This window comes from Mus pahari, chromosome 17, assembly GCF_900095145.1.
Source record: "Mus pahari chromosome 17, PAHARI_EIJ_v1.1, whole genome shotgun sequence".
Classification (NCBI taxonomy): Eukaryota; Metazoa; Chordata; class Mammalia; order Rodentia; family Muridae; genus Mus; species Mus pahari.
The window spans coordinates 24,725,423-24,744,128 of NC_034606.1; the positions used below are offsets into that span (position 1 = coordinate 24,725,423).

Below are 18,706 nucleotides of genomic sequence, written 5' to 3' on the forward strand. Positions count from 1 at the left end.
GAGGCCAGCCTGGTCTACAGAGTGAGTTCCAGGACAAACTGGGCTACGCAGAGAAACCCTGTCTCGAAAAACCAAAAAAAAAAAAAAAAAAAAAAGGGACGGGAAGGAAGGAAGAAAAGGAAACCTGGAAGAAACAATGGAATAGTTTAAGACATGGTGAAACTCGGTTTGTTTCCCTTAAGATTTAAGGAGAGCAGCGAGGGCCAGCTCTCAGGCTCACTGCACAGTGTGAGAAGACAATTCACATTTGTTTCTCCTAAGGAGAATTTGGTACTCATTCTTGTACTTTAAGCAAAAGAAATGTAATTAAAAGTATTGTTTGTACACCATCTTGCCCATAAATCTTAGAGCAAATTTACATGTCCTTCAACTGAGAGGCTCGATAACTTTAGTTCTGCTATCTGAATTAGCTGAAGCCGACCTTAATAACAAAGACATTTTGTATAGCCCACATTTAAACAATTATTATACACTTACCACTCCACCCACACACCGATCTCTATTTCTTCTCATGATATCTATGAATTAAAAAGAGAATTCAGGCAAGTGGCCTAACTGCCGCATAGTTTTTAAACTCTAATGATATTTCATTTTTTAACTCACCTAAAAACTCAGTATGTGAATTTCGACAATGGAGAAACATTGGTAATTGTGTTTGTTCTGACAGTTCAAATTGTTTTTCAAAATATCTGCACAAAGCAAAAAAATTGCCACACCAAAATGTTTATTTTAGCATGAGACATATATCAAATAATTTTTGAGTAAAGGAATTTTATTATCTGGAAATGGCAGTATGAAAGCAGTGAATTCAGATATTAACAACATAACTTCTAGAAAGGGATGTTTCATTTACTAGGATTACAAACTTTCACAATGCCCATTGGTGTTCTATGACTTTATTAACTAATGTTTGGGTTTTTAAATCACCTTTTCAGATTCTGCTGGGCTAGAATAAGCTAAAGTATTTTGTTTTAGTTAAAGTGAGGACATTTTGCAAGTTAGAAAACATAAAACCTTGAATGAAAAGATTAAGAATTACTAGCAGTGGCGAGGGACATCGCCAGATGGGCAGAGTCCTTGCCCAGCATGCACAAAACCCCGGGCTGAATCTCCAGCACTGCATGAGAGCAAGCATGGTAGATCAGGACTGTGATTTCTGCATGGGGGTAGGGGGGGTGGGTGGGGGACGGGGGGAGAGAGAGGAGGGAGAGGAGAGAGAGAGAGAGAGAGAGAGAGAGAGAGAGAGAGAGAGAGAGAGAGAGAGAGAGAGAGAGAGACTCTGAAAGAGTGGTCTTCAACTACCCAATTAGTTTGAGGACAACCAGGGCCACATGAAACCTGTTTCAAAACAAAAAAAAACAAACAAAACAACAACCAAGAAAACCCCCCAAACACCTGTTCCATAGCCACTAAAGCAGTACATATGCCAACATTCAGTGTGTGAGGGAAGGGGATGTCTCAGAGGGCCCATGCAGAGGCATCCCTTCCCCGAGGGACTAGCTGCAAAAAATAAAAAACAAACAAAAAAAAAACGGTATAGAATAGAGTTTATTCAGGGCCTGGGGAGGGGAGTTAGGAGGGCAGTAGAGGCAGAAAGAGGCAAAGAGAAAGAGAGAGTAGAGAAGTAGAGGCCAGCCATGGTCAGCTGGAGAGAGGGGGAGCAAGAGGGCAAGAGAGAGGCAACAACAGTAAGGGAGTAAGAGAGGGAGGAGGGGCAAGCAGCCCCTTTAGAGTGGGCCAGGCCTACCTGGCTGTTGCCAGGTAACTGTGGGGAGAAGCACACCTGGCTGTTGCCAGGTAACTGTGGGGAGGAGCACACCTGGCTGTTGCCAGGTAACTGGGGAGGAGCACACCTGGCTGTTGCCAGGTAACTGTGGGGAGGAGCATACCTGGCTGTTGCCAGGTATCTGTGGGGGTGGAGTCCAGGAAGAATACCAACAAATATGATCATACAGGTAGCTTCAGCCACACACTGCAGGTAATGACCTCTATGTGGTTACCATGCACAACTCTGTGGCCTAGCCACATGACCAAGTTACAATTTTATAGAACCAAACAGTTCTATAAGAAAGTAGCTTTCTGGGGCTGAGAGATGGCTCAGAGGTTAAGAGCACTGACTGCTCTTCCAGAGGTTCTGAGTTCAATTCCCAGTAACCACATAGTGGCTCACAACCATCTATATAATGGGGTCTGATGCCCTCTTCTGGTGTGTATGAAGATAGTTACAGTGTACTCATATACATAAATAAATCTTTAAAAAAAAAAAAAAAAAGAAAGAAAGAAAAGAAAGTAGCTATTTGTCACAGAATAGCCAAAGATATAATTCACTAAAATTATTAGAAGCACTCCGAGCAATGGTGGCGCATGCCTTTAATCCCAACACTAAGGAAGCAGAGGCAGGCGGATATCTTGAGTTAGAGGCCAGCCTGGTCTACAGAGTGAGGGCCAGGACAGCCAGGGCTACACAAAGAACCCCTGTCTTGAAAAACCAAAAACAAATAACATAAGGACATATAATATGCCCTGAGAATTTTATGAAATCCAAGAAAAGAAAGATCCCTAAGTTCAAGCTAGATATATATCATTAAGAGGTCATTGGGGGTGGGGGACAGAGGGGAGGATATGGAGAGACAGCTCAGTGGGGAAGACACGAATTCCCTGGGATGTCTCCGTGGCAATAATCCAAATGAGATTATTACTACTTTAGACATTTTAGAATCTAATTAAAAACTGCCAACTGATCTATCTTATCAATGTCCTCAGTGTAGTCTGTTCCTGAGAATCCTCTTTTGAGGAGACCTACGTTATACTGTCATCTCAGAAAGGCTTCCTAGACTGCCTTAGGTGGCTGTCCTTCCATCCCCTATCCATGGCACTTTTTAAAACTTTTAATGGTGGTGGCAGGAATTGAACACAAGTCCTCAAGTGCATATACCTTCCTGATAGCACTTAGCCTACTACACTTTGGACTGTCTTGTCAATAAAGGCCAAAGAACCAAGCCTATCTCTTACCACTGAAGGAGCACTCAGCCACCACTTACAGGATAGACTGAGGTCATCTCTATTAGAACCTGGCCTTTGGACATCTGGTGTGTGATACAGCATCATCTATACCCTGCTGTACATGCTGAGTTCTAACACTGACTGACGGTGGAAGTTATCTTCAGAGCAGTAGATAGAACTTACACTACCAATATGAGTCTGCAACATTCAGGCTGCATTGGAGAATCACTTTTAACTTACTCTAGAAGAAAAGCCACATGGGAAGACAACAGCACCTGTCACATGCCGAGGCTTGCTCATCTGTGGCTCAGGGGGCTCACTCTGGTCCAGGCAGACATGGCAATGCAAAGATGGCCCGAGAAGCCGGTAAAGACAATGGGCTCCTGTCCCAGTGCAAATCTGAATTTTCCAGGTTAGGTAAACTGACTACCTGCTGTTTAAGAAGCAGAGCTCATAACATCTCTAACGGGGATGATATGGGAAGTCCCTCAGGTGACACAGATGCCAATCCCCACCCCCAAAATGACAAGATTTATTAAGAGATAATTTGATCTGGATTCTTATGTAGTGTTCATAAGAAACTACAGTGGACCAAGGGTAGATGGTTTGTGCATAAATACACCTGTTGCCACCCCCCAAAAGTCTATATAAAATGCATCCCTCTATTTCACCATTCAAATCACACCCAGCGGCTAATCAGTTGGGGATTATCGCTACATGCAAATATGTGTGGACTCTGTTTCACTTAACTTGTGCTATCTGCCAGGGAAAACAAACACATCTTGGTATCTAAACCTACATGCTCAATCGATATTACTTTGAAAAAATAAAAAAAATCAGAGTCAACAAATTTCCTTACTTGAGTTGAGTATCTTTGGGACAAAACTGAAGTCGGTCAAAATCTTTAAAAGATAAAGAATAATAATTACTCAGGATTTGAATATAACAAGTAGTTTTTTCAAGATAAGGTTACAGGATGGGGCTGGCACTTACCAAGTCCACATTCCCCTATTGCAACAACCTTTCCTTTGTTGTTCTCAGCAAGGCTCAGCAATCCTGCTAAGTATTGATCAGGGCTACCCTTCTCAAACTCATCACATCGCGTGGGGTGACACCCCACTGTACTGAAAAACATGTCTGGCAAAAACAAAACAAAACTGCATTTTAGAGTTATTTTCAGAATATTTTTCATTTATGTTAATATTTAACATATAAAAATAAGTAAATGAAGTAATTTCAATTGATTTGGAGTTACAAACAATTCAAACTTGTAGAATTATGTATATCATTCAAACATTTTAAAAATAAGTTAAAAGTGGGATATGCATATAAAAACTGAGTTCATGTATTAATAAAATAATCAACTCAACTCTTTCCAAAGCTAGCCATTTATCAAGCATCTTAGATGTTTTTGTTTGTTTGTTTTATTTGTTTTTTGGTTTTTGGTTTTGTTTTGTTTTTTTGAGACAGGGTTTCTCTGTGTATCCCTGGCTGTCCTGGAACTCACTCTGTAGACCAGGCTGGCCTTGAACTCAGAAATTCATCTGCCTCTTGTTTGTTTGTTTTAAAAACAGGGTTTCTCTGTGTAACAGAACCCTGGCTGTTCTAGACTCTCTTTGTAGACCAGGCTGGCCTTAAATTCAGAGATCCGCCTACCTCTGCCTCTGACCATGACACCTAGCTGTGAAATGCTTTTTTTTTTTTTTTTTTTTTTTAAGATTTATTTATTTATTATATGTAAGTACACTGTAGCTGTCTTCAGACACTCCAGAAGAGGGCGTCAGATCTCGTTACGGATGGTTGTGAGCCACCATGTGGTTGCTGGGATTTGAACTCTGGACCTTCGGAAGAGCAGTCCTTATCCACTGAGCCATCTCACCAGCCCGTGAAATGATTTCTTAAAATAACCTAATTTTATCTTTTATATTTACTGTTTACATGGCAATACAATTCATGTATTTAATATAACAACCACAATGTACCTCCATTAAAAAGGTTCACAGTAGAGACTGTAAAAGTGCCCATTGTTCTTGCAGAAGATTAGAGTTTGGTTCCTGTATCAGACAGCTCACATTGCCTGTAACTGCATCTCCACAGGGATCTGAAATCTCTGGCCTCTGTGGGCACTTGCACTCATGGGTACAACCTACTGACATACAACCTACGCGTGTGCACACACATGTACACACACACACACACACACACACACACACACACACACACACACACACACGTGTGCGCATGTGTACCAGAAGAATTATTTTAAAAATTTTTAAAAGGCTAATAGTAGGATGGCTTAAAGAGCAGGAAAGGGGAATCTCTTTTGCTAATAACAGAACCAAATCTCACTATTGGAAGCCAGGCAGTGGTGGCGCATGCCTTTAATCCCAGCACTTGGGAGGCAGAGGCAGGAGTATTTCTGAGTTCAAGGCCAGCCTGGTCTACAGAGTGAGTTCCAGGACAGCCAGGGATACACAGAGAAACCCTGTCTCGAAAAAACCAAAAAAAAACCAACAACAACAAAAAAAAGCAAAAGAATAATTCCTATCAAATATTAAAATATGCACATAGAAACTCTATATCAGAATGACTTAAAGATAAATTATGTATGTGGGTAACTTTACTATTATTTTCTGAAATAACAATCATGTTAAATATTATAAGATTTTATCAAACATCTGATATACCAAAGACTACTCTAAACTTTGTCATCTTAAGCATGTTCTACTGAAACCAATCTATATTCCTGTCATTTCTATGTCAGGCTCACTGTATTTGTACCTTAAGCAGTTAGTTCTGAGAAAGACTTCTTCATAATTACGTAATTCACATTTGTTTAGGTAAAAGGAGTAAGAGGGTACCATGTGTCTGTGCCAACTGCAGTGCATCTTTACTGTCTTGGAGACTTCCACCTGTGATCATAAACTGAAATGGCAAGAAGTAAAAGAAGCTGACTTCCAGGGACCAAACACCTTCCCTCCAGTTCACCGCAGGGTGCTTCCCCCTCCTGCTCCTTTATGTTCATGAGGAACATCAACTCCACTGAGTGCTACCTGATTTCTGTCCACGCACACCCTCCCACAGGATTCCTGTGTTAAATAGTAACACACATTTACATGTTTGTCTCTATTAGTGACAAAGTCTAGGTCTCTTAAGGATACAATTTATATGTTATAGAACAGAAATAGCTAAGGACCTGCCTAGTCAAAATTCTATTCACTGAAATAAATGACCCTGAAAATCAGTAACTGAAGCGTGTTGATTAGGAGGTGAAACTCCCTCTGGAAGAGTACCAAAATACTTTTCATCATGTTACAACAGACTGACCCCGGAAACAGACATGTGAATACAGCGGTCTTCTTAGCCATTCAGAAACTTGGCAGAATGTAACATAATCCCTCGCTGCTAAGGTTTGTTTGGAAAATAGGTATTTTTCATTAAAATATTCTGTTTATGTTATAGTTTATCATTTCTGAAATGAGTTGATATTTAAAATGTTTCTGCCTTAATTCCTAGAATAGCATATATAATGCATACAACCCACAAAAAAGCTTTTTAGAGGGTTGGCCATAGTCCTAAAGGAAGCAGAGGGGTTCTAAGAACAAAAGCTAATACATTAGTGTCGTGAACTCTGCCTCGGTCCTATTATTTCTGTCTATCCTTTACCTGTGTGTGTGTGTGTGTGTGTGTGTGTGTGTGTGTGTGTGTGTGTGTCCCCTGCTGACATGGGAAAGGTCAGAGCCTGATCCCTCAGTGTCTTCAGAAGAAGCATGAGGTCCTAGTGACTCATCATGAGGGAGTGAACATGTGACTAAAAGTTCATGCCACTTTGGTCCTTTGAATAATCAATATATAGGGTTAGAGACTGAGGCGTTTATTTAACTAGCATCACGCTTTAGAACTGAGGGCGTTTAACTTAGAAGCAGTAGCTACAAGGTGAATTGATACTATGCTATAGAATATAACTTTATTTCTCAGATGTGTGGGCTTGCCTATCATTTTTACAACCAATTTAAAGAAATACTTACTTGAAGAACTTGACTTAAGCTAGTTAATGTTCAATTTCTTATTTGAACTCTAAAAACTTGTAAGCCTTTTATTACTGTTAAAACTAAGGAGTTTTCTTAGTTATCTAATGGTATACCCACAGCTAACTGTGGTAATGCATGCATATGTTTGATAACTATTTCCAACACATGCCAAGTGAGATTATAATATTTATGGAAGGCTGTCTTTAAGAGTAGCACGTGTTATAGTTTTTATTTTTTCTGTCACATTTTGTCACATTTCTGGTAACATACCTGAGGACTGTGCAGCCTCATATCTGTGACAGAATATGTATTTCTATTACACACGGAATAGACAGTGAGCATGTGCCAGTGGCTCTCGTTGTTACTGTGTGGAATTTTAACTAACACTTATTTTAAAAACAAAGAAATTCAACAATAACAAAATTCAGATGTTACCTTTTTAACACCAATCTGGATAGCTCTCTCTATTACATCTTGTAAGTCATCTGTGTAAGAAAAATCACATATTAAGAAAACCTAGTAAATATAGAGATATTACCTATAATTATGCATGTATAATTTTTATCTCTCCTTAAAGTAAAATGCACAAAAATAATCATGAACTAAAACACAGCCTAATCAGTGCTAGTTACTTATAATATAGTGAAACTAGATTTGTAAAACCTTAAAACAATATAAAACAAGAAACTGAATAGTTAATAATTAATTTAATTGTACTTTTACTTTGTTGAACAAAAAAGGGGGAAAATGGCAGAAGTCAGGAGGTCCAAATTAAAGATGAACTCAATGACTACAAAGCAACTGATGTGCCTTGTATCCAAACTTGTATTTGTGCATGAAAGTGTCCGTGTGTGTGTGTGTGTGTGGAGGGGGGGAGGGTTTCTTCTATCACTGTAGCTTATATAGCTGATGCTCTCACTGAACCTGGAGTCCACTGTGTCAGATGACTGACTGGCAGCCGGCCCCCAGGAGCCTTGGGTTCCCTTGCCATCCACTGGGGTTAGACCCATGCTGCTGCTCCTAGCTTTAACGTGTGCTGGGGTCTACACTCAGAACTTCATGCTTTGCACAGCAAGTACTTTACACTGAGCCATCTCCCAACCCACTGTTAGGGCCAGAAACACAATGGGCAGCAAAATAAAATATAAAAACTCCATAATGAATGTCATACTTCAGTTTCAGAGTAAATGGAAGTAAAATTCAAATTCTATTTACATATATAATAAAATAATATATAAAAATAATTGGAATTCAAAAGACAAAACTTACATTAGTTAACTTATACTGAGCATAGCAAGTACGCCAGATTATAAACTGCAGTAGTAGTGATAACTGACCCCTGCATAACTTATGTCATAACATAAACACACACATGCATACATACATGCCTCAGCAGGGCATGAAATCTAAGCCCTACAAAGGCAAGGAAAGCAGAAGGTAATTTACTCAACGGTTAACTTTATTGTATAAGTAACACATAGAACTAGCATCCGAATGTCTAAATGAACCCAAGAGTAAGTTTTACAGTGAGCCCTGGGAAAGCATGTGTTTTTGTTTCCGGTGATCAGGAAAGCCAGCTAGAGAAGCCTGGCATGGTCAGGTGCTGATTCAGCTCACTGTGGTGTGGAACTCCTTCACCTTCCCTATTTGCACGTCCATAGACCATAGGCACTCCTCCCCAGGCAGTGTGCACAGACACATCTATTGCAGACATCCTGCCTTTAAAATTCAGTGTCACCACCATTTCCTGCTTAGTCACCTCTCTCAGCTAATGCAACAACCCAGTGGGGCAGCAATTGTCCCCAGGCTGATTCCTAGGACTGGAGAGGAAAATGAACTTCCCTCTCTCCTATAACCCTGGTGGCTTTAGCAAAGTAGCTCAGAGGGTCCCCGGTCGGGGGCTGCCCCTTCTCCACCCCCCAACCCCACCCCACCCCCACCCCCCTGCTGCATGATGCTCACCTGGGGCCGCCTGCCCAGCACAGGAGCTCTGGCCGGACGTGGCATATTTTTCCTCCCCACTTTTCCCCCGGGCCTCCCCCAGCCCCCTTTTTTATTTTGTTCCCAACAGATGTTCACAGAAGTAATTGCTGGGTTCCATGCCTGTTGTTCAAAACAATGGTTTGCCAACAGGGCTTGTCTGACTGAGTTCATTGTTTTGTCTGACATATGAGGAAGAGGGTTTTGTTTTTTTGTTTGTTTTAGATAAGTTCTCACTGTGTAGCCCAGGCTGGCCTCTAACTTGCTATTCTCCTTCCTCTACCTTCTGAGTGCTGGCTTTAGACTCACACTCAGCTGCACAGCGTCCTTGAAGATTTCACTTTTAAGAGTGGATTGTGCTTTCCAAGACCTTGTAGCAGAGTTTGTCCTCACAGAAGTCACCTTAGTAAAAGAGACATTCACCTGGATGCTTCTGCACCCCCCTGTAAATTCCTCTGAACATAGGATCTGTCAGGTTGATGCCAATATCTGTGGAAACCAAAAGCAGAACAGATAAGCATTAAAACAAAATTTACTTGAGATACCTCTAAACAAGCTTTTCATTCACACAGGCTATAATCTAAGCAGTATCAATTGGCTGGTTGATTCTTGGCAGCTACCACGATAGACCTGTGGGACACAGGAGGACTAAGATGTGATTTCTGCTCTCTAAAGACTCAATGGCAGAAATGAGTCTTTAAAAACATTCAGAAGGGAATGGGGCAGACCCATTCATAGGCAATTGTGGAGACAATGAGGGGGAATAGGAAAGTTCATTGGGGAACAAAATTAAAATATATCACATACACATATGAAGTTGTCAATAAATTTCTCAAAATACTAAAAACATAAAACTACTGTTATTATGGGACACAGGAAGCTCTGCCAGAGTTTGGTAGCTAACTCGGAAGGGGGTCCCAGGAAGAAATAATTCAGAACTGAGTGTTGCAGGATGAGTGAGTCACCCAGTGTGGTGGTCTCAATGAGAACATCCCCTAGAGGGTCAGCTGGTGGGACTGTGGGGGGTTAGGAGGTGTGGCTTTGTAGGAGGAGGTATGTCATGGAGTGGGTTTTGAGGTTTCAAAAGACCATGCCACCACCCCTTACTCGGAAGAGGCAGCGCAGTGGAGCCAGCACTGGTGCTGGGGGTGTGTATGAGCCAACCCCAGGGCACAAGTGTGGGAGAACTTGTCTGCTGTGGGTGATGCCCCAGACGCTCCCACGTCTAGCAGCCTGCTGCCATGCTTCCCACCATGATGGTCATGGGTTTACTCTTTGGAATTGTGAGCCCTGAATATGTTTTCTTTTGTAAGTTGCCTTGGTCATGGTGCCTGTTCCCAGCGATAGAAACCTAACTAAGTCAGCAAGCCTTCAGGGTGTGAAATAGAACAATTCTTCAGGAAATTAAAGGTTTTGTAGTTGCTAAGGAGAAGCACAGGAGATCAATTATGACACACACTTATTCTAAAAATACTGGACTCAATATGGTGCCTGATGATTTGTAATCAAAGGCAAGACTTACATGGAAGACATTTCACTCAGGTATACTGGAATCTGGGCTGTGAAGGGAGCAACAGAAGTTAGGGTCTCATTTGGAAACTAGGAAAAGTCATGTGCAGTGGAGACAGTCTGAGACGGTGATGAAAGTGGAGATATAGAGGCTAATAAACTACTTCCTTATTCACCAATCACACCTGGGCTGACTTTGTCAAATGCTGTATGTCAGAATGCGCTGCTCCAACATTACAACAGACCTTGAGACCTAGTCAGGAGTTTGGATAACCCAAGAGATAGTGAAGAGAGAAATCTAGGCTGTTGCAGGATATTTGATCATACTGTGGACCCTGAGATTGTGTTGTTTACTGGAAAACCCTGTTTCTAGTTGTGCTGTGGTGGCTTAGCCTTAGCACACACCAATCCCTCTGGCTAGAATATAGTCACTCTCTTAATGCACACCTTTAATCCCAAACAATGAAGGTAAAGGTAGTTTGTGGAAGGAAGCACCCATGTTTAAAGTGATGTCTAATTGTGTGGCCGACAAAGTGACGAATCAGAGGAGGAACCACCATTCCCTTGATAAATAAGAACAGCCTCTTCACGATCCACCTTACCAAGTTTAATGGTAAAAGACTTCTGTCCTTCCACGCCATGTGAGTCACATAGATTTCCTCTAAGGCCTTCTCCAAGTCTCCCACAGAAAATGCTCTCAGACAGAAGCCACTTCCTCGCCAGCCCACCCACCAGAAACATGTGTGGAAATACTACAATAACTCAGTGCTCTGATACAGAGGAGCCAAAGAAAAGTTCAAATAAATTGACTGGAAATAGTTCTGTCCATGAATAAGGCCCATAAAGTACAATACCATGAAATAACTACAATTACTTAGTGATGGAACAAAAATGAGCTTTGGAGTCAGAATTCTTGCCACTGCCAGTAATTAGTGAAGGATCTTGGTCCCTGCTGAGCCTCCATTATCTTCTTGGTGTATGAGCAGAATTTTCCTTCTGGCAACAGTAACACTGGCAGGCAGTCACCATGTCCTGATGGAGGAGTCAGACACTAGCAAGCCCTGCTATTTAGGACGGTAATGTCTCCACTTCATTAATGTTTAAAAATAGCTGTCTTTATTAAAAACTACTGGTATCAATGAGTTGATTTTTCAAAACCAAACAAAGTGGGAAAGTGTCTGTCCTGTTGCTCTGTTGCTCTCTAACAGAAAGCAGTGTCTGCAAACCGTTTGGGCTTAGTGAATCTTGTCAAGGCACTGTCACCTATGATTTAGGAACACGGAGAGACTGTAAACAAGGGATTTAAAATAGCGTTGGACTTTATTAGCCCGAGATATAATTTCAAGGTTATTAAGTTTCAATAACTAGAGAACAAGGAACTCGCACCACTGTTCAGCAAAAACACAAATCCAAAAGGTCAGACGAGCATCCCGGTTTCTTCAGTAAGTCAATGGCAAAAAATACTTAAATGGACCACAAAAGGATGCCACAGCCGAGGAGCCAGAACTCCTTCCTGCAGCCACTGTCTGTCCTTTTGCTAAAGGTGTTACTGTGACACAGGGCCTCATCATGCAGAACAAGACTCTGCCTCTGCCCCAAAGTGTTGAAGTTACAGATGTGCACTGCCTTACTTGGCTTCACTGACTGTTTGTTAGTCCTTATACTAGTAATGGTTGAACATTTTAAATTGTTTTCTTTTAAACCAACAGAATATTCCTCTACCTGTGAAGATTATTAAAAAGAATAATTCAGGGGCTGGAAAGATGGTTCCGCAGTTAAGGGTATTTGCAGCTTTTCCAGAGGGCCCAGGTTTGGTTCCAGTATCTAGATCAGATGGCTCCCAATTGCCAGTGACTCTAGGAGCTTCTGAGCCTCTGGCTCCCTCTTCTGGCCTTTCCAGGTATCTATCTGCACACATACCCACTCCCACATGGCTAAAATAAATCAACTTTTAAGTTTAATATTCAATGTCCATAAAACTTTATTGGAGCATGGACACACTGAGTTGTTTATATACTAAGTCTGCTTTCAAATAACAAGGTGTAAGACAAAAAACAAAAACTGCATTCTCCACTACACTCTCAGATCCACATTAAATATATTATAAATTGTATTGTAACATTGCAAGTAAAAAAACCTTCATTCCTCTTTTTAATATATATTATTGCTCCACAAAATAAAGTTTCCTCACTTATTTTGTAAATTGGTGTGAACCCTTCTCTTTAGTTCTCTGGATAAGCAATCAAGAACCTGGAACCGCCCAGCCTAGACTGACAACCAGTTAACTGGAAGAGACAGTATGAGGTGAGGAGTGAGGGCCCCTGTGCCCTCTCCAGGTCATACCACTTCCGAGCGCATCACGTCAAGAACCCAGAACACCTAACCTTCACTTCAGGCTTTCTCACAGAGTTTTTGAAAAACCTGCTAGCATTCTCCCCATGTTTGCTTTGACTGGCCATAGGACTTACCTCTCTGGTGTGAGAACTAACTCACGACTAGATTCCTCACAACTCCAAATTTAAATACAGTGTCTAGGGAAAATATATTGCTTAAGCTGTCTCTCAGATTTCACTGTATAACCTTAACCACTCTCCTGATTCCATTTCTGAGTGCTTCGATGATGTCTCCATTGGATGTCCTTTAATTCACAAACGGACCTAACCCATTAGACCCAGATGGCCTTCCCACCTATAGGTATTTCTTAACCTGCCATTTTTGGGTGTTCCCTTCCCACAAGCAGGCTTGAACAGTCAGTGCTATATGCTGTGTGCAATCATTCCATTTCTCTTTTTCCATCCTTTTCCCTGTTTGCAAAACCTGAATACTTCCATGCGGCCCCTTATCTGCCACAAAATCTACAAAACAATTATCAGGGTAACCTCCCCCCTCCCCCGCCACTTCCCACCCTTAAGTAGCGGGAAATTCCACAAAGATGAGGTTCATGCTGAGACTACCCACATCGGAAGGCAAGACTCTTTCCGTACAACTGGCACGCGAAGATTTGCTGAAAAGCCTTCACTGAAACGCCACTCCCTAAAGAGTGAAATTTAAGTAATCGAGACTTTTGGGTTCCGAGTTATCCTTCCAACCGCGGTCGGATGGATCGCGGAACTGGCGAAGTGACACAATTTGCCACCCCACTCCCGTCTGTGGACTCCCGTTTATGTCTAGATGGCCTGTGAGCAGGACTTGACCACATTCCCAGGACTCTATGTCAAGCCTCCCATGGTTGTTTGTGCTATGAGGGGATGACTGAGTGAACCGGGACCTCGGAGGGTCTGTCAGGCCGGCCATGAAGAGGAGAGGAGCGAGGGTTCACTAAAGACAGAAGAGTGGGGCTGGCGAGATGGCTCAGCAGGTAAGAGCACTGACTGCTCTTCCGAAGGTCCTGAGTTCAATTCCCAGCAACCTCATGGTGGCTCACAACCACTCATAACGAGACCTGACGTCCTCTTCTGGTGTGTCTGAGGACAGCTACAGGGTACTTATGTATAATAATAAATAAAATCTTAAAAAAAAAAAAAAGACAGAAGAAAAGTGATGGGCTTGGGGGCGGTGCTTTCTCTTTTTTGAAGGATGGGAGGACTCGGGGACTAGCCCATGCCAGGCGATCAGTCTAACGCACACCCCACTCCTATTCCTCTATTTCCAGTTGAATTAAACACACACAAAAAAGCACAAGTCACAATGATCCATAGCCCGTGGATGCTCGTAAGTGAACATGCACTAGGGAAAACCACCCTCCAGCCGGAACCAGAGCCATCACTGCCAGCACGCGAGGCCTCCGGGCACCTTCCGTACCCTGGAAAGGCCATGCCGCGAAGAGGGGGGGACCCGGGACGGCCAGCGAGGCTCACGGCTCACGGCCGAGGAAAATCTGCCCTTACCCACGAACTTGAAGAGACTCATGACGGCGCGCCTGGCTCCTCCCAGGGAAAAAGCGGAAGTGGCTCAGAGCACGCTCGTCCTTCCGGTTCCGCCTCCCAAGCGCCCGCTTCCGGGTTCCCGGCAGCCCCCGCGGCGGCCGCTGAAGGTGAGCCGGGCGCTATGGCGTTCTGCGCTCCCCCGGCCTACCTGACCCACCAGCAGAAGGTGCTGCGGCTGTATAAGCGCGCGCTGCGCCACCTCGAGTCATGGTGTATCCACAGGTGGGGAGAGGGGACCCGGGGCTCGGGGACGGAAGCCGAGGGGCCCCGTGGGCCAGGCTGATCAAGGACTCGGGGACACAGTGAAGGGAGCCCGCCCTTGAACCCGGATCCCGATGCGCAGTCCTCTCTGCTTGATCTGGCAGAGATGATTGTGTGGGGCGCAACCAGGACCCAGCGTAGAAGGTTGCATGAAGAAATTAAAAAAAAAAAAACAAAAAACAAAACCTAGGACTGTCATTGTCATGGATCTAATGCTAATGACTTTATGACTCTGTCGTCCCCAACCTTAACCGTAATTTGTCCATTATCTTTAGTTTGCAGAGTAACACAGATATTAGTGATTATTTTAGCCTGGTTTTGCAGATAAGCAGGCTCAGGATTGACTTGACCAAGATCGTTCAGCTTCTGCGTGGCCAAGATTAAAATCTAGGTTTCTGTCGCAAAAACATTATTCTCTTTCCCGCGTCCCATCGGCTTTTCTCTGTTTGGCTTTATCGGATCGACCCTTCTCATTACCGTCATGTCTATTTCGCCTCCTTCGTCATTTTCTTCCTTTAACCATTGTTACTAGTCTTCTGGTTAAGTCTCATATGGTAGCATATGCTGGGGGAGACAGATATTCTCCATTACATAATGAGTTTGAGGCTAGGCAAAAATACCCCTTTTACAAACAAACAAACAATATAGTGTTAAAACGTGGAGACTTTCATGACCTAAAAGAAATGCAAGGGACAGTGGCAACCAAAGATGTGTAAGTCCCAGACCACCACACTCTTATCCTAAAACCTAATCCCACACGGAGGACTTCCAAGAAAAAGATGGAAAATCAAGTAGCCTGTAAGACCTTCAGAGGGTGACCCCCGAATCCTAGGATGGAAGTTTGTGGTTACATCTTTTTGTTATGCAAGCAGGTGCAGTGTACAATGTTGTACAGTTGCTAGCTCCTTTCCTAAGTTTTTCTTACTTATTTAACAGAATTTGCAATTTAGCTTCCATTCTGGATGGTGAATCAATGAGTTAACCCTTGATTTTGAGCTGCAGTCAATGGGTTAATGGGGAAAGTGATGAGGAAACTCCTAAGTAACAAAATTACCAGTGTTACTAAGGAAGTTAAGCCTTCAAGAATCCAGGCGGTGTTATAGTACAGCTGAAAATATCAGGGCTCATATTCATCATCAAACTCGCTACTTTGACAGCACTAACAGATTTGGAAGCTGACATCTTTTCTTAGTCCTTGTCCACATCAGTTCCCTTAAAACAAAACAAACTGAAAAAAAAACCGTGTGGATATCACCTGTATGACAAGCTAAAGTGTCAGTCCTTGCCTTCCTCCTTGTTGGGACAGCACTGCTGGCATGCTAGGCCAGCTGGCTTATAAACTTGTGGACATCTGTCACACCCTGTCTGATGTGTGCTCCCATGTCTAGCTTTACTTGGGTTTTAGGACTCAAAACTCTGTCCTGCTGCTTGCATGGTACTTTACCTACTGAGCCACATCTCCCCAGCTCTCATTTGTCTTCTAGGACATTCACTGGTTCCGCCTAAGGCTCTGTCTTAGGCGCTGTATCTCCTTAGGATGTCCTCATTGTCGGTACTTGAGTTAGCTGTATTTCCAGTTGTCTATGAGGTCATCTGCTATCTGCTAAACTGAGTTTATTCAAATTCTTTAAAACTAAGCTTTTTTTTTTTTTTCTTAATTCCTCATACTGATTATATTCTCAGATTTCCAGCTAATGACATTACTAGCAGTTCAACTGTCTAGATGACCTCAAGGGCTCCCTAGTTCCCCTTCTGCCTCTAACACGCATCCTCATGCATTGGACCTTAGTGGACACTGCTTTTTGTAAGTTATTTTTTGGTGTAATGACTGTTGTATCACTGAGTACTTGAAATCTGCCAACCAGTTTGTGAAGTGTACTTTTGTATATATGCTCTTGAAATGTGTGTGTCAGCCTTTCCATTACGTAACTCTGCCCAGACGATACAGCTAGTGTAGCAGTAGTCTAGAGAGGCCCCCTCTCATGACTTGGTGGCCTGGATGGGTATTTTGTTTTGTTTTCTTGGGTCTCGTCTGAGAACGACACAGGTCTTCCCATCTTTTGCTAGATGCCGTGCCAAATCCTGGAGATGCACGGGTGGTCTAGCAGAAGATGAGAGGACCTGTGGTAGCTGCCAATGAATGCCTACTGAATGAACCTGTAAAGGTTGTCACCTTTTCCTTTCCTGTTGAAATCCTTAGAGGGGAGAGGAAAATAGCTAGGTTGTACTTAATGCATTGTGCCTGTTACTGATGAGAGGGGACGTGGCCTGGCTATTCTAGTACAGCATCTGTTGCCCTTCAGAGGGCTACAGAGGAAGAGCACACGGTGACCTGACGTTGGTAAGGTGCTCATCTGGCATGCATTGATAAGAGTGCTGCCCACTCAAGTTGATAACGGTTCTGATGTCCACAATCATTTCGATTTAAGGGACAAGTACCGGTACTTTGCTTGCTTGATGAGAGCCCGGTTTGAAGAACATAAGAATGAGAAGGATATGATGAGGGCTACCCAGCTGCTGAGGGAGGCTGAAGAAGAATTCTGGCAGAACCAGCATCCTCAGCCGTATATCTTCCCAGACTCTCCAGGGGGCACTTCCTTCGAGAGATATGAGTGCTACAAGGTAGGTGAAGGGTACCTGGCAGCTGCTTTACAGGACACCAGCCTTGTCCCCAGGCCCACACCTCTGCCTTATATACATGTGCCATTTGAGCCGTGACCAGATTTTCCCTGACTGCTGAACTTTTTTCTCTCCCCTTTTCATAAATTCAGCTCTAAGGTTTGGCAGTGTACTTTTGGCAAAACACAGTGCTAAATTATTTGGTACATAGCTCATTTAGGGAACTAAAGTTAGCCAGTTTGGATTGGTACTGAGCATTGCTGAGAGACTCAGGTAATGTTTCCATAACCCTTGGTGTTTAGTAGATGCAAGCCAGAGAGGAGGGACGGGACGCTGGCTCTCTTGGACCACCTTTAATGTTTCAGCCACATGGCTCTTTAAGGTACTCTCTCTTACCTCTGTTCTCTGCTTGCCCTCCACTGTTCATTGCTTATCATCAGAAATGGTCCAGTAATAACTGTTTTACACACACACACACACACACAAATGTATACGTTTATGTGGTGTGTGATATATGTAAGTGTTAGTGTTGGTGGGTATACTGGTAGAAGCCAAGATCAATTGTAGGGCTCTTCCTCGGTTGCTCTTTATTTCTTGAGGTGAGGTCTCTGCTGAACCTGGAGCCCCACTTCTTTTCTTTTGGCTAGGCTGGGTGGCCAGTAAGTTCCAGGGATCCTTTTACAAGTCTCGCCTTGCTCGTCACTGGGATTACAGGTTCTTACCACCATGCCTGCTTTCCCATGGCTGCCGGGACTCCATACTCAGGGTCTCATGGTTGAGTGAGTGGGAAGCACCTGACCAGCTGAGCCGGCTGATGGCTGATAGCAGCCGCTTGAGTGTTGTCTTCTGTCTCCCGAGCAGGCCTTGCCCGTGGCATTTCTAGTTACCCAGTGGAATGACGCACGCGTTTCTCTTTCGGCAGGTCCCAGAATGGTGCTTAGATTACTGGCATCCCTCTGAGAAAGCAGTGTATCCTGATTACTTTTCCAAGAGAGAGCAGTGGAAGAAGCTGAGGATGGAGAGCTGGGACCGGGAGGTGCGTCTTTCCACGGTGCACCATAGCGGTTTGCTTGGTCAGCATGTGGATGGAGCTTGCCTCTGTGGGCTGGGGTCCACAGTCCAGCCGTGACGGTCACGCTGGCTTCTTAGCTAGACTTTTAGTTTCTCACTGTGTTCAGCTTCACATTGGCCATCTTCCAGACCCGTTGTCTCCAGTGCACTTTGAAGCTCTCTGATCTCTCTCCTCCCCCCCCCCACCTCCTCTTCCTCTTCTGTAAAACTTCTTGTCTTCCCTACCCCAGAGGCCTAGGCACTCTTCATTCAGCTTAGGATGGTCAGGGTTGGGCTGTAGCAGCTCTTTTTTTTTTTTTTTTTTTT

At 43.3% G+C, this 18,706-nt stretch overlaps 2 protein-coding genes across 7 annotated transcripts in view; one reads left to right on the top strand and one right to left on the bottom strand.

The window, feature by feature from the left end:
* The window catches only part of Tatdn1 (TatD DNase domain containing 1), a 26,385-nt gene extending 11,914 nt beyond the window's left edge, over positions 1-14,471 (bottom strand). The window contains exons 1-9 of one of the 6 annotated variants that reach the window (XM_029547942.1): positions 14,411-14,450; positions 10,537-10,573; positions 9,438-9,503; positions 7,470-7,519; positions 5,865-5,928; positions 3,997-4,140; positions 3,863-3,905; positions 604-689; positions 478-518 (exon numbers count right to left, since the gene is read on the bottom strand). In XM_029547942.1, the coding sequence (XP_029403802.1) occupies positions 478-518; positions 604-689; positions 3,863-3,905; positions 3,997-4,140; positions 5,865-5,928; positions 7,470-7,519; positions 9,438-9,477 (468 nt within the window). In that variant the 5' untranslated portion in view covers positions 9,478-9,503; positions 10,537-10,573; positions 14,411-14,450. Of the gene's footprint in view, positions 1-477; positions 519-603; positions 690-3,862; positions 3,906-3,996; positions 4,141-5,784; positions 5,929-7,469; positions 7,520-9,323; positions 9,411-9,437; positions 9,504-10,536; positions 10,574-14,410 lie in introns of those variants that run through there. The other 5 variants (XM_029547944.1, XM_021216895.2, XM_029547945.1 and 2 more) reach the window with 5 other exon arrangements.
* A 50-nt stretch (positions 14,472-14,521) lies between these two features.
* The window catches only part of Ndufb9 (NADH:ubiquinone oxidoreductase subunit B9), a 6,541-nt gene continuing 2,356 nt past the window's right edge, over positions 14,522-18,706 (top strand). Inside the window, exons 1-3 of the mRNA XM_021217036.2 lie at positions 14,522-14,671; positions 17,140-17,332; positions 18,252-18,365. Of these exons, the coding sequence (XP_021072695.1) occupies positions 14,571-14,671; positions 17,140-17,332; positions 18,252-18,365 (408 nt within the window). The 5' untranslated portion in view covers positions 14,522-14,570. The remainder of the gene's footprint in view (positions 14,672-17,139; positions 17,333-18,251; positions 18,366-18,706) is intronic.